This window comes from Martes martes, assembly GCF_963455335.1.
Source record: "Martes martes genome assembly, chromosome: 18".
NCBI lineage: Eukaryota > Metazoa > Chordata > Mammalia > Carnivora > Mustelidae > Martes > Martes martes.
The window spans coordinates 11,835,029-11,858,933 of record NC_137906.1 but is presented as its reverse complement, the minus strand read 5'-3'; the positions used below and the strand labels follow the sequence as shown (position 1 = coordinate 11,858,933).

Sequence of the window (23,905 nt, the reverse complement as noted above, 5' to 3'; positions counted from 1 at the left end):
CACATGCTCCGTGCCAGACATGAGCATGGCATCAAGTCTCCCCAGAGAGGGGCAGCCACCTGCCCCAAGGTCACACAGCATTCTGGTGGCAGAATCTGAACTTGAACTCACATCCTCCCAGCCGTGCTCTCACACTCGTAAGAGCCACCAGGGAGGAGGCATGCCACTCAGGCCACCGCTGCACGTCCCACTGACCCAGGCCAGGGTGGGGAAGAGCACTGTGCTCACAGCATTGGGGGGGGGCACCCAAAATGGGAATCCCCATGCTACTGTTCTCACTGTGCCCACTCAGCAGCTCCCACGGGCCACAGTGTGCCTTACAGTTCTTAGCTTTGCTTGATCCTCAGAATGAGTCCTTTGGAAACAGTTGGGGTTTTTTGTTTTGTTTTTTTTTTATACCATAGCTTCTGGGCCCGCCGTGGAACCCAACATGGGGCCTGAACTCATGACTCCGAGATCAAGAGTCAGACACTTTACAGACTGAGCCACCCAGGCACCCCAAGGTAGATTCGAACGGAACTGTGCTCCCGAAGTGGGGCCCGAGAAAGGCCAAGACCCCCATGCTCATGCGTTCATTCCAGAGCCCGGGAGCAGACCCGGCACACAGCAGGCACCCGGCAGAGGAAGGAAGGAAGGGCCGGACACATGGAGGGTACATGGACCGGCGGCGGGGGTCAGCTGTGCCAGAACCCGAGCCCCCTCCAGTCTGAGCAGCATGCGGCCCCCGGGGGTCTGAGCCTCACTCCTACCCGAGAACAAGGCCTGGAAGGGGCTGGGGGCTTCCTTCTCCAACTCCAGGTCCTTCTTCTCCACGACATTCTCAGGCGCCTCCTCCTTGCGGGTGATGCCAGGAGTGGGCGGCGGGGAGGCGGGCGGCGGGCTGCTGGGGTGGGAGCTGGGCGTGGCGGGGTAGGCATAGGTGGGTGCCTTGGACACATCCTCCAGTTTCTGGATGACCTTGGCCTTCAGGGCAGCCACAGGGGAAGCGCGGGGAGATGGTGGCGGGCTCATGGCCTTGCCGTAGGTGCCCGTGGGGCCAGCAGCCAGGCCGGGGGGCTTCCGAGGCAGCAGCCCAGGGCCTGGGGCAGCCAGGCCGGCCTTGCCTGCAGCCTCCAGGCTCCGCTTGTTCACCTTCTCCTCCATCTCCACCCGATGTTCCTGGGCCTTCAGCCGTTCCTGCTGGGGAGGGGGCCGGCGGGCAGGGTGAGCACAGCAGGAGCCATCACCCAGCACCTCCCCCATCCCTGGGGGCCCCTCAAGCGGGGTCCAGGGTGCAGGCTGCCCACCCTCCCGGCCTGCTATGGACATTCCATCCTGACTCGCGTGTAACAAGCACAACGTTCCTTGTGGAACCCCAGACAGGGCTGCTGCGGGGAGTGGGGGGGCTCCAGCCTGGCCCTGCTGGGAACCTGCAGTCAGGACAAGGAGGGCAGAGCGGAGGCATGAGGCTCCTGATGATAAAGGAGCCACCCCACTCCCCACGCTTTGATGGCATTAGGATAGCTACCCTCACAGGGAACTCACTACCTACTGAGTACGCTCCTGCCTTATCACTTTTGGGTCTCAAAATGCCTGTGGCGGGGGGAGAGGGGTCTCTTCCTGCATTTGATGCTCTTTGAGGCAATGGGAGGAGAGCCAGTGCTCATGGGGGAGGTGAGGGGGGCAGGGAGCCAGGCAGTCACAGAAAACACATTGGGAAGAAACGCTCTCAGCACCAGCCACTCTCCTGATTATTAAATCTCACTGATAATCTTGATGACACAGGGTTACTAGTACTTTCCAGAGGAGGAAACCTAAGCCCGGAGACATTAAGTCATTTACCCAAGGGCACAGAGCCAGGTACGCCAGAGCTGAGGGTCAAACCCCGGGCCCTGACCCTGTCCGCTGCCCTGCCTGCTGCCTGGGCCACCTCAGTGGACTCCCCTGGAGTGGCCGCTGCCCAAAGGAAAAGGGACAGGCCAAGCAGAAAACAGATGTCCTGGAAGGAGGCAGGAGGAGGCAGGAGGACTGTGGACTTTTGGGAGTCCACCTACGTGGGGAACCCCTCATGTCTCCCATCTCATGCGATCAGTCAACATGGTGGTCAGAGGCCAGCCCCGGCCTAAGAAGGGAGCTGGGACCACGGAGCTGGCAGCCCGGCTGGGGGCGGTGGGTTGGGGAGGGGCTCAAGGAGGAGGTCAGCCTGGGGTCAGAAAACAGTGCAATGCAAACTTCCCCAGTCCAGCAGGCTGCCTCTCCTGCCTCAGTTTCCCTGCTGCTCCCCACACCCTACCCCTGCCAGTCTCCAGCCACCTCTGGGCCTTGCTCACATTGTTCCCTGTGCCCGAAGGGCTTGTCCATGGTCAACTCCTTCGGGTCTGTGGGCTGATGCTTCCTCCTCCTCCAGATGGCCCTCCCTGACCACCAGCCCCTGCCCTCTTTGCCTCTTTTCTCCCTCACAGCTCTTAACTGCTGAGTTCCTGCCTCTCGATCCCTGGGGGGCCGCAGCGGGCTCCCCGCCCCTGTCACCACCCCGCCCCGCCACTCACCACGAGCTGGGCGCTCCTCTGCAGTTCCAGGGCCTGGGCCGCCTGCTGCTGCAGGTACAGGAGTTCCTGCTGCCGCAGGAAGCGCTGCTGGGAGAAGAGCTGCAGCTGCTGGGCGTGGTGCAGGGGGCCGCGGCCCGGCGGGTACAGGGCAGCCCAGAGCGGGGGCGCCGCGGCCCGCTCCATCAGCTCCGCTAGGGGCGGGACGCACAGTAAGGCTGCATCCGCTGCCCAGCGCCCCCGGCCGCCCCCGCCTCCCCAGCCCAGGGCCCAGGCCCAAGTGCTCCATCCACACCCCAGGTGGGATGTCCCGGGACTCTTACGGCAGGAGCATGCCAACAGGGGGTCTCCAAGCCCTTCCTCCCCACCACACCCAGTGGTCTGCCAAGCGGACTCCCGAGGGATGGGAGGCACCAGGGCCAGGGGGGAGGGGTGTGCAGGCTCCAGAAAGGAAAACCTGCTTTGGTTCTGGGTAGGAAAACATTAAAACAAAGATGCCTATGGATTTATGACACGGGGAAGCCATGGACATCAGAACATCCTCGAAGCCCCGGTCTGCCTCCTACCCATGAGCCCTCCACCCAAAGGCCACCACTTACCAAAGTGAGGGAGGTGGTCGCTGGGAATGACCACCAGCTGGCCCGACTGGGGGTCCCTCACGAACTGGTAAGCTGATGGCAGGGAGCCCCCCAGGCTGGGCGGGAAGGCAGGCGCCATGCCCTGGTGCAGAGGAGGTGGGCCCAAGCCTAGGAGGACCCAGAACCGAGTCAAGGCCAGGGACAGGCCCACCCCCTTGCTGTCTGCTCCCCAGACCCCCACCTCCTGGGGCCTCCAGGCAGGAAGCTGAGGGGTGACAGGCTGTAAGCGTGTCCACAGCCACCCACCCCTGGGCAACAGCTCCTAATGGGCTCAGCAGAGGGACCCCCACAAGGTGGGTGTCTTAGTGACCGCCCTCTTCGGACTCATGAGGGAGCTCAAGTGCAGGGAGAGGAAGCGAGGCCCAGGCCCCGGCCGCTGGAAGACAGGAGCCCGCTCTGGGCGTGGGTCCCACTAGCAACTCCCCTCCACCCACAGTCATGCCCCGGCACCAGCCCTGGGCTCCAGGCAAGAACACATGGGGCCCACTCTATCCTCAAGCACCAGATAAGGGGAACTCGCGCACCCCACACCCACCGTAGGGGTGCCCGGCGAGCCACATGGACGTGCTACCGGAGCGGGGCAGCCAGGGATGAGTGCCCAGGTGGGCTGCGGGGTCGGCGGACCACCGCCCGGAGCCTGCCAGCGATGGGCCGCCGGTCACCATGAGGTTGGGGTTCAGGCCATTAGCAGCACAGCTGGTGGGGTGCAAGCGGGCCAGGTCAGCCAGCTCCTTACTTTCTCTGAAAGGGAAACAGGCATTGGCAACAGCCCCATGGGCCTGGGGAGGGGATGGGGGAGAGGAGGGTTATCACCCCGAATACCCAGCGGACACCGACCATGAAGAGGAACCAGCTCTGGCTCAGAAAACAATGGCCCCCAGGGCCTCCCCCAGGAGGGGGGACACACACTCACTGGAGAGGCACTGTGGGGCCATCTGGCCTAGGATCAGGGTCGTGGGCCAGGATAGCTCCAGCTCCCAGGACAAGAGGCCACACCTGCTAGAGTCATGCGCCCTGGCCCCTGGGCAGCCCCCAAGCCCTTACCTGAGCAGCTTCTCCTGGTCTCGGTCCAGCCGCGCCCCCAACAGCCGCTCCTCCCGGTGCCTGGTCCTCTCATCCCCACAGTCACCATCGGCTCGGCTATGCCCTGAGGGGAATGGGCAGGTGGTGACCCCCAGCCCAGGGCCCCAGCGAGCCCCCTCCCGGCCAGATGTCCTTGGTGCCAGGCCCTTCCACACCCCACGGAAGACCCGTCTATAACTCGCACTCGCATGGGGAGCCGCCCAGCATGCTGTAAGACGGATCCCGCGAGAAGGCCAAGTACATTCACTGTCGCAGCTCTGCTACTTTGGGGGTGGGAGGGCAGATTCTGGGGGCGGGATGGGTAGGATGGAGGGAAGACCTCAAGCCAAAAAAAGCAGCACAGCCAGACCCAGTCCCAGGGAATCCGCCACCACCCTCAAGCCCCACCGAAGTCTCATCGGGGTTCCGGCTGCTGTAGGCGTGCAGCCGATCTTTCTAAAATTGAGACAAGAGAATAAAACCAGAGAAAAGATGATCCACGTGGGGGTGAGCAGAAAATGTGGGAGCTGCCACTGGGGCTCCCCCGTCCCCGCCCTTGCCCAGTACGTGGCCACCCACCCAGGCTAGTACCACCGCACCTCCCATGAGCTGCCGGCCCCCAGAGACCCCTCAGAGCAGAGGAGGCAGGTCCCCAAGTCCAGCCTGGCACTCAACCAGTTAACTGAAGGCGGGTTGGGGCAGGGCAGGAGCCCCCGGAGGGCACCCACCGAGTTCTCCTCTGTCCCTCCCTCGGCCTGCCACCTTCCTCCCACTCCTGCCCCAGCCCCTCTTCCTCGGCCTTTTCTACACCACGAGCCAGAACTCGGGACGCATGTGGCAGTCCGGGGCACACTAGGGCACGGGAGGCAGCAGAGGCCACACAGAAACCTCCTGAGACTTTTGTCAAAAGAAAAACCCACTGGGGCTGGGACTCATGCTCGGGGAGGAGGCCACTCCCGGTCCCCCCAGCACACAGGTGTTACTGCTCCAGCAGCAGCCCCCATCCTCATGGGAAAGAACCCCACTTGGAATGCTGCCATCTCCCCTTTATTCCCCCCTGAACCCCCAAAACCAGGAGCTAGCAAAGAACAGAGCCCCCAGGAGAGGCTCAGGGGTGCCAGGGCGTCTCCCTGTCTTCTTGGGAAGGTGGGAGCCTGCCAGCCCCAAGGGCAAGAGCCCTGAGAGCGCATGCCAGCCACCCAAGCCCATGTGCCCATGGACCAAGTCCCCAGGGGGACAGCCAGCAGCCTAGCACTGGGGAAAGGACACATCCCAGAGGCAGCTAGAGACACTGGGACAGCGAGAGCACCTGGGAGGATGGCCCGCAAATTCCGGAGGTGGGCCGGGACAACAGCGGAGCGCACGGAGCATTTGGCGGATCAGCGCCAACAACGAGGGCATCCGGCAGCCTGGCAGGAGTGTGGGCGGGCAAGGGAGCACATGGCTTCACAGCCTGCCCCTGGGGGACACCGAGGTACATCCCTGGCCACCCGCTCAACCATTCAGCAAGGCCATGGTCAGCAAAGGCACTGAGCAGACACTGTGTATGCCAGCTCAAAGTCACTGCAGTCCGTCACTGCAGTCCCTCCCGGCACCAGGCAGGGAGGGGAGAGGCCCTCTGTGGGAGCGCAGTGCCACAGCCAGGTTGGGCTGAGACCCAGCCAGGGTGCCCCTTGCCTCCGGTGTCAATGTGGCTCCCAGAACCAAAGGGAGCCTGAGCCCACTCCCCCACTTCATAAAGGACTGGAAGGGGCCCTGTTCAGGCATCCCCCGAGGTAGGGAGGGCCAGAAGGGCAGCCCGGGCTGCAGGCAGGGCCGACGCGTGGATGGCCACCCAAAGTCCTGTGGCTGGGCTGGGAAGTCAGCGTGTGCGCCCAGCCTCCTTCTCCCAGAGGAGATGGCCTCCCACTCCCTGGGCCACCCTGGATTCAGGCACAGGCTTTGGCACTAATTCCTGAAGTCCCCGAAAGGGACAAGTGCCCACAGGGTATCCTGGCTCCAAGTCTCTTGTCCTCTGGCCCAATGCCTCTCCACTGCCGTGGCTGTCACCAATCACTCAGGGTGTCAGCGGCTTCCCATCTCTGGCCCTACCGCCCACCGCAAACCTGTCTGCAGCCCCACGACCTTGGGGGACCCACCAGTCCCAAGGTCACTCAAGTCAGAGCCCAGAGCAGCTTCCTCCAAATTCAGTTGGTCTCTTGAAGAAATATGACATGCCCCACACTACCCAGGCTTGGCCGGACTACAGATCTACCCTCCTCCTTCCACGTCAACCTGTCACCTCTACAGCCCTTATTCACACCTGTCCCTCCCGCAGAACGCCAGCCCCACAGAACCATGCCCCTACGACCTTGGCTTTCTGCACTCCAGTCACCTCAGGGCCACACATGCTGTTCCCTCTACCCAGAGTGCCCTTCCCCTAGACTGCTCAGGCTCTCCTGTCAGAGCTCGGCTTAAATGCCACCTCCTCCAGGAAGCCCTCCCAGACCATTTCTCCTCTACGAAACTCCCTTGTCTCCCTCCCATCAGTGACCACAACATGCTACTACCCTGCTTGCTGGTGGTTCGCCATCTGCTTCCTCCGTAACCCTATGTACTGCTCTGGTTCAAGGAGTCCCACTCCTGGCTGTGTACCTCTTCCCTACGCAACACCTGGCACAGGGGGAGCTGCTCAATAATTATGCAGGGAAGGAAGGAAAGAAGGGAGAGAGGGAGGAAGGAAGAAAGGGAGGAAAAAAAAGAAGGAGCCCTGCAGATATCTACAAAAAAAATGAGCTATGTAGCAGGAATAGCAAGTACAAAGGCCCTGGGGCAGAAGCGTGCCGGAGAACATCAAGGAAACCATGGTGGCTAGAGAGACTAATAAGCAAGAGAGGTGCCTGGGGTTGAGATAACAGAAGAGGTGGGTACAGACTACAGGGTCCTGGAGGCTGTGGAAGGGAACATGGTTTAGATTTTGTTCAGGGTGGGAGGGGAAGCCAGAGGAAGAGTGAACCAGAGGGCCCAATCACTCCTCCACGCTAAGTCCCAGGCCAGTGGGAGACCAGCTCCTCCTCCATGACCCAGGCATGTGGGGCAGGGCCCAGAGACACAGACCTCACCCCAGCCCTTCTGTGCCCAGAAGGACCCTAGATCTTCTCCGTGCATTCACTCACTCAGGGATCATCAACCCAGGACGTGGGTCCCAGAACTCAACCCACTCTAGATTAGGAAACTGAGGCACATAAAGGCCAAGCAACCTGCCCAGGTCACACCCCAGACCGACAAGGCGGCTTCCCTGGCTAGGATTGGCATCGGAGTGTCTTCCCGGCCGCTGAGGCTCCTGCACCTCGCACGGAGCTGCACGGCACGGGTGCTGGGGACACGGCAGCACAGCTGTCATCACGCATTTGCAGCCCCGCCCCAGGGCCCAGGACCACGAGGCCACAGCATCTCCAATCCCAGCAGAGGCCAGGACTGAGGCCTGGTTCCCACGGCAACCCCATCCCGGCCTCCCTCTGGCAGATGTGATGTGGCTGCTGCTGGCTCAGGCTGACCGAGCACTCTCTAGGATCCGGGGCCATCACTGCTGCTGACACCCACACGACCCCAGCTCTGCCTGGGGTGACGTAGGCGCACCCCCGCAGCCCCTCCTGCCAGAGTCCCCACCCCCATGCCTCCAACAGGCAAGAAGAAAACATAGGAGCCATAAACCTGGGCCGAGGTTTGTTCAAGCTCAGCCTGCCCCTTCCAGCCCAGGGACCCTGGGCCAGTCCCTTCACCCCTCAGGGCCCGCTCTCCCTAAGGGGGAAGCCGAGAGAGCAACAGATCCTCCTGCCAGGGACTGCTGGGGGCCTGGGCTGGTTCCACCTAACGACCAGGTTCTCCCGTGGCCACCGGCTGAATGACAGTGGCTGTGCTGGGCATCCGGGGACGCACCACCAGTCACTAGAGCTCATGGCTGTAGGTCATGCCTGTCCTTAGCCCATCTCCGGGCCCGTATGCGCTGCCAGGGGCATTTCTCCAGAAGATCTAGAACTCACAGGCGCTGTCATAAGCTCTCAGACCCCAACGTGCCAAGAAAAGGCAAGCCTGGGGCGCATGGGTGGCTCAGTGGGTTAAAGCCTCTGCCTTCGGCTCAAGTCATGATCCCAGGGTCCTGGGATCGAGCCCCACATCAGGCTCTCTGCTCCTCGGAGAGCCTGCTTCCTCCTCTCTCTCCCTGCCTGCCTCTCTGCCTACTTGTGATCTCTGTCAAGTAAATAAATAAAATCTTAAAAAAAAAAAAAAAAAGAAAAGAAAAGAAAAGGCAGGCCTAGTTATGACACACCTACTGTGTGCCCAGCAGCCGCATGGTCGGTGCGGACACCAGGGCCCAGAAGGCTCGGGCCTCCTGTTTAAGGACACACACTTGATGAGGCAAAGACCAGTTTTGAACCCACTGACCAGCAGAAGGCTCTCTCCAAAAATTCATGAGACAGGGAAGGTGAGAGGAGACCAGGAGACACAGGCTGACGACCACCCACTCGGCCAGGGTGCCCTGAATTCCTGCCCTTCCCCAAGTGTGCCAGTATTGGGAAAAACCACTACTTCTGATGGGAACTGTGTTAAGGGAAAGAACCCAGCTGCCTACTTTTCAATGGCTGCCAGTGACAGACCAATGCCTGAATGTCTCATCCCAGGCCCATCAGGTCCTCCTTCCTCCCTCCCTCCCCACATTCTGTCACATATATACACTGTTACACATACACACACTGTCACTGAGTCACACTGTCACATCACACACATTGTCACTTTCACACTTACTATCACACTGTCACACTCACACATTCCCTCACACACAGTCACGGTCACACTCATTCAGTCACACCTGCGGTCACATAAAACGTCACACACATTTCTCTCCTACTACAGTCTCATGCTGCCACAGTCACTGCCAGTCACGCGCACTGCCACAGTCACACTGTCACTCTCACACACACCCTCATACACACCCTGTCTCACACACAGTTCTCTCACACACTCATACCCACACTCGTACCCATCACTGTCAGTCACCAATACAGTCACACACATTCTCGTACGCAGTCACACATACTACCACAGCATCACAAATTCTCAGTCACACAGTGTCACACTATCACACATTCTCTCACACACACACATACATACACTCTGTCCATGTCACACATACCCTGTCACGCTGTCACACGCATATGCACTCACACACTGTCTCACGCATGTTCACGTGCACACTCTTACAGTTCTTCTCTCAAACACATACATTTTCTCTCGCACATACTCAAACACACATTCTCTCTCTCTCTCTCTCTCACAGGACCCCACGGACACATGTCCCTTGGACCTGGGCAGGTACTCAGGACTGTGAGCCCCCAACAGGGGTGAAATACCATGTCACGTGAACATTCCCTTCAGAGAAAGGACCCAAAGAGATCTCGGGCCTCCGAGAAGGTTCCCCGGATGCAAACCTCTGTCCTAGCAGAAGGGCTCATCCCCGACCAAGCCAGCCACCTCTGACCCAGTGCTGTCATCTGCTCCTTCAATCCCGGAATGAGGCAGTGCCTCAGGCCAGCCCCCTGGGTCAAGGAACAGGCTTCCTTCACTCTTTCTGGAAGCTCCAGAAAGAACCACGGGCGCAGTCATTCCACAAACATCCATGGAGTGTCTCTCACTCTAGGCTGGATGAAGATCCCTGGCAGCTACTGTGTGCATGCAAATGGCTGGGGCGAGGGCCAGCAGGAGTCCCAGGGCAGCCCTGTGCCTTCCTGGGCGCACCTGGGAGAGCAGGGCTAAGACAGCAGGGACAGGACGGTGGCCGAAGTCCAGAATTTAGCACAGGTGGGCCAGACCAAGAAAAGGGAGCGGGTCCCAGAAGAAATTCACCCAAGATGCCTACACAGCCTCCAGCAGTAAAGTCTGGGAGGTATAGGAAAGGGGGCCACGTGGGTGCCAGAGACAGGGGCCCAGGACATGGGTAAGCTCTAAGCTGGGTACCAGCTGAGTAAGGGAAGCTGGCTGGACACTGGAAACAGAGGCACGGGGAAGAAATCCAGGCCAACTATTGCGAAATCCCAAGAGCAAGGACAGCGGGAAACAATCTCAAACCCCACACCGCAACACACTAGACACCATCCAGGTGCGGGGTACGGCCTAGCGCCCAGCCAACCTGTAGAAAGCATCCTCGGCTCCACAATGGGCAGATCAAGCCCACAGTTCCAACAAAAATGCCACAAACATCAACCCTCCAAAACCCCATTCCAACAGCGCATATGCAAGGGACAAAAAGAAACACATCGGACCGAATTCTAGACAAAGACTCAGCTTCACCAATACTTAAAAGAAACGTACCACTCTTGCCCACGAAAATTAGCAACAGCCTTTTTTTTAGGCACAGAGGTACTAAACGTCAAGACCCATGACAACACAGGGACCCAGTTTCTATCCATCACCCTCGGTCACTCATTCACTCATTTATCAAACACCTACTATGCGCCAGATCCCACACTAGGTCTGGGGAACAATGAACTAGGTAAGGCAGTTACTCCCTCAAGGACTGAGGACTGAAAACTTAAAACCAGCCTGCTCCTAGGAACCTATTCTTAGACAATGACTCAAAATACCAAGAAGGTGAAATGCACAGAAATATTCAATACAGCATCACAAGCACAACAACATCAGAGAAGCGGGGAAAAGTGCCCACGAGAGGAATGGTTAGCTGAACTATGGTGTGTGCTCTAGACAGGACAGTGAAGGCCGTGAAAAATTTGTATAATGTTTTCCCAACAGGGAGAGGAAAAAGCGACACAGTAAGCATGAAGAATGCAGGGACAGGCACTGGGTGTAGTCTAGGAACCCTGCAGGTGCAACAGGGAATGATCGGAAAGTGTTCAGGGTGTTGGGAAAATAGAGTAATCCCCGTCCTTCCTCCTTTCCGTTTTACACATTTTTCTACGTGCATAATGGAAAAAGCAGTCAACTTTAAAACAGCAGCCGTAGCCCACAAGTGAATAAAGGACAAATGGTAGCAGGAGAGTGGGGAGAAGAGGCCAAAACGAGCCTGAGACAGGTAGATGGGAAGCAAAGGTGGACAGGATTTGGAAGGCGAGGGTGAAGCCTGGAGAAGGTGAGAAGTGGAACCCAAGACCCACCTTTGACGTTGCTCAGCGACAGGGAGCGCTCCTGGTCTGCCAGCCCAGGCCCCAGTCGGCCACTGCCGCCACTGTCCTTCTGCCGGGCCACGGCCACCGCAATGCCCACGGGCGGGTGTCGCACCTCTGCCTCTCCTTGGGCCCCAGAGCCCTCGCGCCCGAAAGTCTTGGCGCTCTCGGGCCTCTCCGGGTCCCGCTTCAACTGCCGGCCTCCACCGGCCGCAGGGCCCCCAGGGTGTGTCAGGCGGGCCTGGGTGCGCGGGGCGCCCGCGGTGGTGGGGGCAGGCTCGGGTTTCATGGTGCCCAGGCCTCCGAAAGGGCTCTTCTTGCCGCAGCCGCCAGGGCGCACGGCCACGGCCTCGCGGGTGAAGCTGCCGCTGTACTTGATGAGGCTCTGCATGGCGGAGGCCTCCCCCGGCCCGTGGGCCGCGGAGTGCACGTCGGCACCGGGCCTGGCGCAGGCGGCCGCGGCGCGGGGCAGCGCGCCCCCGGGGTCCAGGTAGGCCTTTTTGGAGGCGGCCGCCTCCTCCTCGGCGCGGCTGGCGTGGTGGTGCTGCGCGGCCAGCACGGCCATCTGCGTGGTGGCGAAGTTGCCCAGCTCGAAAGGCTTCCACTTGGGCTCAGGGCCGGCGGGTGGCGGCGGTGGCCGCGCGGGCTCCAGGCCGAACAGCTTGGCGGCCTGCTGGGGGGCGGCGGCGGGGCCGCGGGGGGCGCGCTCGCAGGCCCGCGGCTCGGCCTCGGGCTTGAGCAGCTCCTTGGCGGGGAGGTAGGCCCGGGTGTCCGGGGAGGCGCGCGCGGCCCGCGCCGGCGGGGCCTCGGCGGGCGGCGGCCGCTTCAGCGAGCGAATGACCGAGTTCTTCTCGCGGAGCGCCTCGGGCCGCTCGGGGGGCGGCCGCGGGGACCCGGGCGGCGCCTGCAGGACGCCGGGCCTGCCCGCCTCGCGCTCCCGGGCCCGGGCGTCGCGCGCCTGCGACGCGATCTGGATGGGCCCCGGGCGCTCGTCGAAGGCCTCCACGGAAGGCACGAAGGTGGGCGCCACCACGCGGTGCTCGCGGCCCGGCTCGCGCGCCGCCGCCGCCGCCGCCGCCGCGGGGAAGATGGTGTAGACGCCGGCGGACGCGGGCTGCGGCGCGGCGAAGGCCCCCGCCGGGGCGGTGGGGGGCGCGGGCGGGCCCTTGGGCGGCGGCGGGAGCGGCGAGGGGCAAGGGCACGGCCCGGGCAGCAGGGCCTCTGAGCGCCGCAGCCGCGCGCTCTCGTCCTGGCGCGCCGCCTCCTTGGCCACCAGCGCGGGGAGCCCTGCGTCGCCCGCGCCGTTGCAGAGGCTCAGCGCCGGGGGCGGCGGCGGCGGCGGCGGGTTCTTGCCCTTGCACTCGGCGGCGGCGCCCGGTCCGCGCGGCGGCCCCAGTTCGCCCAGGAAGGGCGACAGGCGCTCGGCGAGGCGCGGGGGCCCGCGATCCTGGCGCCCCTCCGCCCGCGCCTCCTGGGTCAGGTCCACCACGCCGCGCGGCCCCGCAGCCTCCTCGCGGGCCCTCGGGTCCTTCTTGCCGAACAGCGGGGGCGGCTCCCCGCCGCGGCCCGCCCGCTCCTTGGCTGGACCTTCCCGCGAAGAGCCTTTGGCCGGGGCGCTGGAGGAGTGGCCGCCCGGGGTCCTGGAGGAGGGCGCGTGAGAGTGCAGGGCGCCCGGAGCCCCCGGGGCGGGCAGGTAGAAGCCTTCTGTGGGGGAGAGAGGGTGTGGGCGTGAGGGTGTATCCTCCCTCCAGCCAACCAGAAGCGGGGTCCCTGAAGGGCGCCCCGTAACCCCCAGGTTAAGAAGGAGGTTGGTGCTCGGCGCAGCCCTTGGGAGGGGAGACTCTGGAAATGAAGGGTACTGAGTTCCCAATCTCGCCTTGGCTGCTGACTGACCTTCCTGCGCCTCAGTCTCACCGGTGAAAGGGGCGGAGGCCAGGATTGTTTTAAGGGCCTAAGAGGGCTGGGCGAGCACAGCACAACCAGAAGGCACCAGAAGGCTGCGGGGAGGAGGGGGGGATGCTTAGGGACAGGGGTCTCAGAGAACAATACTGGGTAGTGGTGGGGGCCCCACACAAGCCCCTCAGAAGTTACCCCCCAAGCCCAGTCTCCCTTCTCCTGCCCGCCTCATCATACCTTTCTGGGTATCGAAGATGCTGGGCTGGCCCAGCTGGCTGAGGAGGGGGCTCCCGCTGCTGGGGGGCTCCAGGTGGTTCAGGTGGAGGTAGGATGGGTACAGCCCGCTGGGCAGATGGGAGAAGCCTGGAAAAAAGAAGAGAAAAACTGAACTGTCCCACCACATGTACTCCCACGAGGAACTTCCTTTCATCCCTCTCTTTTTCTTGAAAATAAAATATTTTAGCCTGGTTTATTCACGGACTCCTGAGATTTACGGCCAGCTCCCCAGGGCAGGCTTGCCTGCCACCCGCCCCCCCAAGACTGTGGCACTTCAGGCCTCCCTCCAGGCCCAGGCAGCCCTAAGGGGCTCGGGCTCTCAAAACCCCCAAGAAGAGGAATCAAACGGATCCAACCAGGCAGGGGACTGTGATGATGACGATAGCCCTAACCACAGGCCCGACACGGCCAACAGCTCTGCCTTTGTTATTCTCACGGAAACTTCAACCAAACTCTGTGAAGCAGGTAGGATCCTCACCTTATATGTGAGAAAACAGAGGCTCAGAGAGGACCCCTAGCTAAAGTCACCCAGTATAGAGGAGCCTGACTTTTAATGGAAATCACTGGGACTGTTCAACTCAGCCTAGCACAGACCGGTGGAGCAGTTTACCGGTTTAATCAGTCCCTTCTCTGCTGTGCGACCCCAAGCAGGTCACTCACCTGATCTGAATTATCAGCCCACCCAGCATCTGCAGCTGTCGGGTCAATGGGAGAATCCTCCCAGTCTCCCCTCACCAGGGCTGCCCAGAATCAGGGCTCCATGGGACAGAGAAGACAGGAGGGTAACCACAGAGAAAGGAGACGCCTCCGAGGGCCCACGGGGAACGAAGGCCCAAGAGCCACTCAGCAGGGCCCAGAAAGTTAGGCAGACTGGTGGGCTGGCGGGCACTGGGCACTGGGGGAGGGTCCTGAGGCTCTGCCTGGGCTGGGAGTCCTCCTGGACCACAGGCCTATAAGAGACCCTTGAGACGCCGGTCCTGTGTGCCCCCAGCTGCCCCCTCTAAGACCAGAGATCCAAGGCCTGACCCTGGCCACAGGGGACCCATCCTCCTCCCACAGTGCCCTTGATAATGGCGTTCCTTGATGATGGCGCGTTAACAACAATCACTGAATAATCAAGACCACCTGATGCTCATGATCTCTTTCCGCCCCTGAAACGCCACAAGAGATCCCCACGCCTTCTCATCTGGGAAAGAGACCTAGCAGTCCCTCTCTCACAGCTGGTCAGGGGTGGGGGATACGGTGAGTTCAGCTGTGCAGTGGGTGCACAGGTCTGTAACAGTTTCTACGTGACTGGTGTTTGCAACACAGGAGAAAAAGGAGTCAGGAAGGGCAGAGGCACAAACTGGCAGCACGGAGACACCAGGCAGCCTCTCTGCTCTCCAGGTCCCCCCCCCCAACCCCCGGCCCTGCCCTGGCTGGCTGAAGTGGGAGGCTCAAATGGGACCCCAATCCCAAAGGACTGCCCACCATCCCAGGCCTGGAGAGACAGGACCACCTCCACCCAGCGGGGGTTACAGATGATGATAGGGACTTGGTGAGACGCTGGCACAGAGGAGGACGTGGGCAGACGGTGAGCCATGAAAAGCCCAGGAAAGCTCTCAGCCTGCAGCAGGTGCTCCTAGGACCCAGCATCCAAAGTCCATCAGAGGCAGGGAAGGAGCTCAGGGTCCCCCAGGCCCATCTCTTCACAGACAGAGGGGAAGTGTGGCCTCAGGGGTGTCCAGGATTTGCAGGGCTCCCAGACGCCCACAGTTTGGAGCACCATAAGTAACTGCCATAGGAGAGCCCTCTGGCCCTGGTCCCATTGCTCCAACAGTGATTATCAAAGGCCCCCAGGGAGTTAATGGTGCGCAGAACAAACTAGGCCCTGCCCTCAGAGCTCACTCCGGTAAGAAAGTGAGAGGTGCACCAGGGGAGGGGGGTCCACTGAGTCCTATAAGATGAATAGTGGGTGAGTGAGGGGCGGCAGCAGAGGGAAATGGCTTGTGCAAAGGCCCTGCGGCAGGGACCAGAGGAAGCACTGAGCGTTTGAAAACCAGCAGGGAGGCTGAATGACCAGGGCTTGCCCCCCACCCCCAGCCACCACAGGAGAGATGACCGGAGGTGGAAGGGACAGCGGCCCACAGCCCTCAGCCCCGCCCACCTGGCACACTCCTTACCTTCATGGGCGTGAGCGGCCCACAGCTGTACCATAGGCAGGTTGCTGGGGGTAGGGGAGCGGAAGGAGAGGTCAGAGGGCAGGGGCACGGGGCTCCCATGGGACGAGGCTGAGGGCCCCATCCCGCTGGCCACAAAGCTGCCCAAGAAGGCCTCGCCTGCAGAGAGAAGGGGGGGCTGTCAGGCACCCACCAGGCCCCCACTGCCCAGCCCAACACCCCAAGTTCCCCATGTCTCCCCCACTTCTCAGAGCTGACTCTGGCAGGAACACCAAAGAAACCTTCCTGCCCTGCCCCAGACCTGTGGGCTCAGGACAGGCCTGTCCCCTCAACCACACCCAGTACTTGAAAAACCTGCACACGCAGCCCCAGAGAACAGGCCAGAAGGAAGCCCACCACCATGGAAGGCCCTCGCCTCCGGGACACCCAGTGCTCGGCTGGAGGGGACAGTCCCCCCAACCTGCCAACGAAAGCTGAGGCACAGCTGGGGGCAGGGACCTCCTTAGCAACAATGCGAAGGGGTGGGGGGTAGGGGGTGGGGGGGCTCAGGGTCTACATGACCTACACCCCCCTCATGCTCTGAGCTCCCGGTTCAGGGAGGATCCCTCCCCCCACCTCCCTGGTGAGGACCCTGCAGAGCTCTGAGCCAGCCTGGTGAGGGAGGAACCTTGTGCCCATTTAAGGCATGAGGAAGCTGATACTAGGGGTTGGGGGGGAAGGGCCTGGTCCCACAGCCAGGGAGCCACCGCCGGGGACACACACCCAGCAAACATTCCAGAACTACAGCGAGTCAATGAGAGAAACAGCACAGGAAGGAGAGCCCCAGGCCTCCCACCCGAGGTCCCTCAGATGGGGCATGCGGTGGCCAGCTGCCGCTTGGGGAACAATGCGCAGGGGCCTGAGTGGAAAGCACCGGCCCCTGCCACGCCCCACTTGGCCAGGCCCATGCCAGGAGGGCCGCCCCCTCACTGCCACCCCCAGGAGCACTGGCCCTCAGGATCCATACACCCCACCCCTCAGGAGAAGATCCCAGCAGGCCTCCAGGTCACAGGCCAGAGGGAGCCTAGGACACTTGGGCAAGGGACTGCCCTCCCCTGACCTCAGTTCGCTCATCGGCAAAATGGGAACACTAACGCCTCCCTTAAGAGGGAAGCGTGACCTGAACAAGAGTAACAACACAGCGGCAGCACATAGTCTGTGGGGATCCCGAACCCTCCCCCAACGCCCCCAGGAGGAGGGGCAAAGGCCTGTACACAGAGCTGAGCGGGAGGGTCACCGAGCATCCAGCAGGAGCTAGTCTCCACATCCCTGGAAGGGGGTACTGTCCGCAATGACCCAGAGAAGGGACTCCAGGGGGGGCCCAGGCCACAGGGAGTTCCCAGAGCCCTGTCCCACCTCTGGGTCTCCCGCAGCCCCGTATGCAGGGTCTGTTACAGCAGATGCTCACTCGCTGCCTCCCGGGGACACAGGACGCCAGAATGTCCATCCCACTCCCTTTGGGGGGCACGCGGGGAAACCGAGGCTGCAGGGGCAGGGCTTCCGCCTTGGTCCTCCAGAGTGGAGACAGCAGCAGGCAGGAGGAGGACACCTTCTGGCCACATGTGCCATCCAGCACCCCGCGTCTGGGGAGCCCCCCATGCTCCAGCCCAGCCTCACCCAGCCCCCTCACCAGACTCCAGAGCCAAGCCTTCGGGACCCAGGGCCATGGTGGCCGATCAGTACACCCATGTGGCCCCAGCCCGGGCAGCAGGGCCTCTGGGCCCCGCTAGGCCCCAGGCTTCCTCCTTGGCAGGCAGGCAGGCAGGCGGGTAGAAGGCTCCGGAAGCCGGCAGCCAGAGGTTTGCGCAAGGGCTTACATCAGCCACCAACTCTTCCTGCCCCGGGCTGCGCGGAAGCCGGGTGGCCCAGGCCTGCCCCTGCCCAGGCTTGTGAAACCCGCCCAGCGGCTCCCAAGGCCTGGTGGGGCGTTGGTGCCCGGATGCCACCAACGGCTCCCGCCCGCCACAGGGGCTCAACGGTGCCCCAACTCCCTTCCCTGGGTCCGGCCAGGATGCTGGTGCCCCGGAAAAACCACAGGCCAGTGCGCACCCCTCCCAGACCGCAAGGTTCACAACCATGTCCAATGGACATGCCAGCCTCACGTCAAACCAGCCCCCCGGGTCGCCCTGAAGACCCCTCCCAGGGGCCCTCCCGGCCACCGTATCCACCAGTGACACCTGGTGACAACACAGATCCCTCCGTCATCCTCCCTCCCACCACATCCAGTGCCCAGGACCTGTCTGGCACGTAGCAGGTGTCAGTTTTTGGACAGACGACGGGAACACTGTTTCTAATCCCCTCGGGGCAAAAGCAGTAGACACGCCAGGATTAGGAGAGAGGGTAGTTACACCCTCTGACCCCGGAGGACACCATGTGCCATCGCAGGCCATCTGGCTGCATCTCCAGGAGGCTTGGTGAGGCCCCGCCCCCCACCCCAGCAAACCTGGTGCTCTCCTGGAAATGCAGCTATGCACCCCTGCTGCTCCTTACACCCACCCCTGGGGACCCACTGGACTCTCCCTAGACTTGGCTGGAAATCCTCCGGTCTCACACTCACTCCCACCCTGGGCTGAGCGCCAGGCCGGCCCCCACCCTGATCCCAGGCTGCCCCCTGGTGGCTAGACGTGCCACCTGCTCTGGGCGCCAGGGGAAGCTAATGCCAGCCACCCACAGCACACAAATGATTATCCTTGATCATCCTTCGGAAGAATAACGGCCAACACCCTATCAACGCGGACAGGAACCTGGCATCACACGTGCCTAAACCACTTCACCGCCCCACGGGTCGCTTCTGGAATCTACTCACGGGTCTGAGGACAGCCAACAGTCTCAAGTCATGGGGCCCCCCTGCCAGGAGCAGAGCTGGACCCCGGAGCCCGCTAGGGTACCCATCAGAGGTTTCCCGCAAGCGCCCAGCTTGCCATTCACAACAGACCAGGCAACCGGGCCCATAGCCAACCGTGTCGGACGCACGCTGCCTATCTGTGTGGACCCTACAGGAGCCACTGGTACTTGTGGCTACGGAGCACGGACGTGTGGCTGGTGAGGAAACACATCTTTAATTTTATTAAATTTTAATTAATTTAGACTTCATTTAGCCACGGTCCGCGAAGGCTCCTCTTTGCCGGAAACAGGAGTGGGGACAGGGATGGGGCCTCTGACAAGCCTGGGAAGAGAGGCGACAGAGGGGTCCCCAGGGATGACGACAGGAAGACCAACCCTGGCTCCACTGCCCACTTGCTCTGTGACTCTGGGAAGGCTTCTGAACATCTCCAGGCTGTGCGAAGTGGATCACAGAGTAAAAGGTGATTTGTGGAATGCTTCTGTGAAGTCCCAGGCAATGCTGGCCCAACGTTTTCACTCTGTATCGGGACAAACCCTGGGGCTCAAAGAAATAGAGCAAATGCTCAGGGTCAGGGTCTGAGTAGGACCGCTTCCTCTACCCAAATTCCACCTGCCCTTCCTTAAAATCCAAGTTTACTTTTATTATTTTTTTAAAGTTTTACTTTCTATTTATGTATTCATTTTTTCGAGGGAGAGAACGCACAGGTGGGAGAGGGAGAGAGAATCGGAAGCCGACACTGCACTGAGCACAGAACCCCACGCGCGGCTTGATCCGTCGACAGCGAGGACCACGACCTGAGAGGAAAGCCAAGAGTCGGACGCTTCAGAGTGAGTCACCCAGGCACCCCTAAAATCAATTTTTTTTAAAGATTTTATTTGACAGAGATCACAAGCAGGCAGAGAGGCAGGCAGAGGGCGGGGGGGTGGGGGTGGAAGCAGGCTCCCCGCTAAGCAGAGAGCCCGATGCGGGGCTCGATCCCAGGACCCTGAGACCATGACCTGAGCCAAAGGCAGAGGCTTAACCCACTGAGCCACCGAGGCGCCCCCTAAAATCAATTTTTAATTTAGAAACCAGAGAGCTGGTGACTGCCCATTACAAATGCACTGACTACGTACAACTGCCTCACTATTTTCAAACGACTCATTGCTCACGGTCTGAATTTCACCTTGAACTGAAAAAGCAGCCATAGGTTAAGCTCTGCTCTCGGCATCTGATGCCAGCAGTGCAGTGTCCCCCAGTGGGCCAGGCTAGACCCGCAGACCAGCCTCCCTCCCTGCCCAGGGTGCCCCAGTGCCCAAAGCGGTCACCCATCCTGGCTCAACCTCCCACAGCCCTGGAGGCGCAGGAACCTTCTCATCCTCATTTTACAGACTGAGAAACTGAGGCTCAGGGGTTGGTGCATGGGGGACCGCGTTGTTTAGGCAACGCTACTCCAAGCCCTCATCTTGGGAATCCCACCGTGGCGGGCCCCTGGCTCTAGCCAGCCACTGCTACTTGGGCCCTGAGAGAAGGAAAGTGAGGGAAGCCCCCACAGGAGGCGCTTAGAAAATGGTCTTCTCCCTCTCTGGTCCCCAGTGCCCCAGGGAGAGGGCAAGGGTGCCCTGGGGGGGCAGGGAGCAAGAAAGGAGGCACGGAGGCCCAGCTACGTGCAGTGGGCTCCCTCCACTGCCTGGGGGAGGGGTTCAGGGTCCCTCTGGGAGCATGAGCAGCAGGGAGCTGGGCAAGGGGACCTTAGCCCCCTGTGCCCCTTCCTGCCCTCCCCAAGCTGAGACCCACCAACATCCCTGCCCCTCCCACCCCACATACTGCTGGCCATGGACAAGGATCTCAGGAACAGGAGGGAGCCAAGAGTTGGGGGGTGCTAGCCAGCCTGCTTTCAGCCATCGCCACCCCCCTCACTGATACCTGGAACACAGGAAGGGTGTCAGGGTTTTGCTGCCACTGAGGCTGGCCAAGATCACCAGAAGGCAGAACTCGAATCCAGACAAGGACCATCCTTCTGTCTGTCCATCCATCTGGTCCATCCATCCATCCCTCCCTCCCTCCACACTTATGTAGGGCTACTGTGTGCTAGGGGCTGGGGCATGAAGTCCATCCAGATGTATTCTGTAAAGGGGCTGTGCCCTTCCCATCTGCTAGCAGACCCCCCCCCCAAGAGTAACAGTGAGGCCACCTCAGCTGGCAGGGGGTCTCCCACCACTGTAACCAATGGGAGTCACTGAGAACCCCTCTAGAAACTGACTATATAAAATGGGCACCTGAAGTCCTCACCGGTGGGAGCAGGGAGGGGTACTCGGTTAGATCAGGGTGGGTACAAAGGTTTAGTAAATACTGAAGGACTTTATCACAGCAAATGGGCTGGGCTGGAACACAGAACAGCACAGCAGCACGGCTGCACCCCAGGGCCTTTGCACCTCAGCCTGGAATCCATTCCTCCCTGCAGATATGGCAGATCTCTGTAAACTCCCATCTGCATATGTATCACTCCCCTCTCTTACATCTCAAGTAACACTTGACGAATTCAGCCTTCCCTAACCCTGCTGTTTTATTTATTTTGCTAACCACACTATTTTAGACTGTGACCTCCCCCACCCCCACCCCCTTTCCTGAATTATTTTTCTCCATAGTGCTTATCACCACTGATCATACCAAATACACATTAGTCCCTCCTTTATTGTAGCTCCTTGTTTACTGTCCCCCTCCACCCACTGGTGCAGGAGTCGGCAAGCTTTTTCTTGCCAGGGCCAGATAATAAATCATTCACGCACCATGGGCCTATTCTGCCTGCTGCAGGGAAAGCAGCCTCGGACACCACTTCAACTATTGGGCTTTGTTCCAATAAAACTTTATTTACAAAGTCAGGAGGTGGGGCGCCTGGGTGGCTCAGTCTGCTGAGCTGCTAGCTCCTTGATTTGGGCTCAGGTCATGACCTCAGGGTCGTGAGCTTGAATCCCCATTAGGGTTCTGCCTCAGCATGGAGTCGGCTTGAGAGATTCTCTGGCTCCCTCTGCCCCTCCCCCTCCCAGCACCCTAAATAAACAAAATCTTTAAGGGGAACAAAAAGCAAACAGGAGATGGACCTAATCCGGCCAGTTTGCAGGCCCCTGCGTTAAAATGTGGCTTCACTCCACCCCAAGTGCGCCCTACACTGCACACACAGTAGCTGCTCAATTTGAATTTACAGATGGGAGGAGGGATGGGCCTGGTCAGGATCCACTAGGGCGGAGGGAAGGAGAAGGGGGGGTGCTTTCAGCCAGCCTAAGGCTTGCTAAAAGGCTTCCAGGCTTTGCTTCATTCTGTCTCCCCACCCCCCGGAACCCTGCTGGGGGGGGGGGGCGGGGGAGTTCTGAACCCTTTCGCAGATGAAGAACTGAGGCTCTAATTCCAAAATCTATACTCTTGCACTCGGCCACACCACCCGGATGCCGGACCCTATTTTCCTATTTTCCCTTCCGAAGGCCCCTCCCCCCAACCACAACAGAAACACACACACTGTCCCTTTCTGTTTAAAAGGTTCTGGCCTCGGAGAAAGAGCCTGCATCCTTGACGGTCTCACCAAAGGCTATCAGAGCATCTCATCAGCAAGATCAAATCAGGGTGATCGCCCAGAAAAGAGCTCATTCCAGCCCAGAGCACGGACATGTGACTCAGGCGTTTCTATGACAGCAGCTGAAAATAGTGTGAGGACCCTCCGGATAAAATGACCTTCAGACTCCCACTGATCCCGAGACGCTGGGACTTCTGTAATATCTGAGCCAGAGGGTGGGTTGCCGCCCTCGCTGTATAAAGAGTCTTATCATTCAGGAAGAATCCTAAGCAAATCACCAACGACAGTAAATGGCTGAATCCAGTGAAAATTTGTCGTTAGGATTACAAAGAAGTATTAAAACGGGATGATGTCATTTTCATGTATCGAATGAGCACATGTGGGGTTTGGCTGTGGGGAAGGAGGGGGCGAGGCGGGAAGCAGCCAGGGGTGGGTAAGCAGAGGGCCAACCTATCCCCAGCTTTTGGAAAGCAAATCAGCAGAACTCTTCAAGGCTGGGAAAAGGCACAGACCCACTTTGGGGGGGTCCCTCCCAAGGAAACCACCAGATGCACTTACTAGGATGCTCACTGTGGCCAAATTGATGGAGAGCTTCAGTGCACTCCAATCCAAATCCCGACAGCTGTGTGTGTGTGTGTGTGTGTGTGTGTGTGTGTGCCTGTGTGTGCGCCTGTGTGTGCGCGCGTGCCTGTGTGTGTGCGCGGGCGCAATCCCCAAACGTTACATACAAACGGAAAGCAGAATCTGGGAGTGGTCCGTGCACACCCATATTCCCTGGAGCATTATTCACAAGAGCCAAAAAGTGGGAGCCTCCCAGGGATCCGCTGGATAAACAGAATGTGCCCCATCCATGCAACCGGACATGATTCAGCCTTAAAAAGAAAGGGAGCTCTGACACGTGCTCCAACACGGATGAATCTTGAGGATGTTACGCTAAGTGGAAATAAGCCAGACACAGAACGACAAACACCGAGACAAAAGTCGGAGGCCTCTTCTATGAAGTCCCTAGAGTGGCCAAGTTCATAGAGACAGAAAGTTGAGGGGCAGGTGCCAGGGTCCTGGGGTCGAGTTCCACCTCAAGCTCCCTGCTCAGCAGGGAGTCTGCTTCTCCCCTCCCTCTGCTGCTCCCTCTGCCTCTCCTGCTTGTGCTCTCTTGCTCTCCCTCAAATAAATAAAATCTTAAAACAAACAAACAACACACACACACAGGAAGGGTCAAAAAGAGACAAGGCAACCTTGACTTAAGGATGAAGAACAACGTGGGAGATCATTGCTATCAAACACCCAAAAGTGTAACACCCAGGAGAGGGAAGCCTGAGTGCCACTGGCTCAGGGGTACCCGAGCAGACCTGAGACAGGCCGGTCCACGAACAGCCCCACAAGTACACAAGCAGAGGAAAGATGGTGCCGTCGATACACGCGGCTGCTCAGCGTGGACATCCTTGCGGGAAAAGCCACGATAGATCCCCTAACTTCACACGGCACGTGAGCACCAATTCTAGGTGGACTGTGGGTCTCCACCCGAAAGGCAAAAACAGGAAAGCCTCCAGAAGAGCCACACTGGAAAATACCTTCACATCTGGAGGGCAAACAAAAGTTTCTTGCAAACCGTAAGAAAACACAAACCAAAACGCTGGATTGCTCTACAGAACTGCACTAGAACAAGAAATGTCCAGGGGCGCCTGTGCGGCTCCAAAGTTAAGCGTCTGACTCAGATTTCGGTTCAGGTTCATGGTCTCAGGGTCGTAGGATCGGGCCCTG

General features: G+C 60.1%; 1 protein-coding gene across 8 annotated transcripts in view; it reads right to left on the bottom strand.

Annotated features, from left to right (window-relative positions):
* Positions 1 to 23,905, bottom strand: part of TNRC18 (trinucleotide repeat containing 18) — an 86,761-nt gene that overhangs the window by 46,790 nt on the left and 16,066 nt on the right. For 4 of the 8 annotated variants that reach the window (XM_080830343.1, XM_080830340.1, XM_080830344.1 and 1 more), the window contains 8 exons: positions 15,717 to 15,872; positions 13,516 to 13,641; positions 11,374 to 13,086; positions 4,208 to 4,310; positions 3,699 to 3,904; positions 3,125 to 3,271; positions 2,529 to 2,719; positions 750 to 1,179 (listed from right to left, as the gene is read on the bottom strand). In XM_080830343.1, the coding sequence (XP_080686469.1) occupies positions 750 to 1,179; positions 2,529 to 2,719; positions 3,125 to 3,271; positions 3,699 to 3,904; positions 4,208 to 4,310; positions 11,374 to 13,086; positions 13,516 to 13,641; positions 15,717 to 15,872 (3,072 nt within the window). Of the gene's footprint in view, positions 1 to 749; positions 1,180 to 2,528; positions 2,720 to 3,124; positions 3,272 to 3,698; positions 3,905 to 4,207; positions 4,311 to 11,373; positions 13,087 to 13,515; positions 13,642 to 15,716; positions 15,873 to 17,382; positions 17,490 to 23,905 lie in introns of those variants that run through there. The other 4 variants (XM_080830342.1, XM_080830345.1, XM_080830347.1 and 1 more) reach the window with 2 other exon arrangements.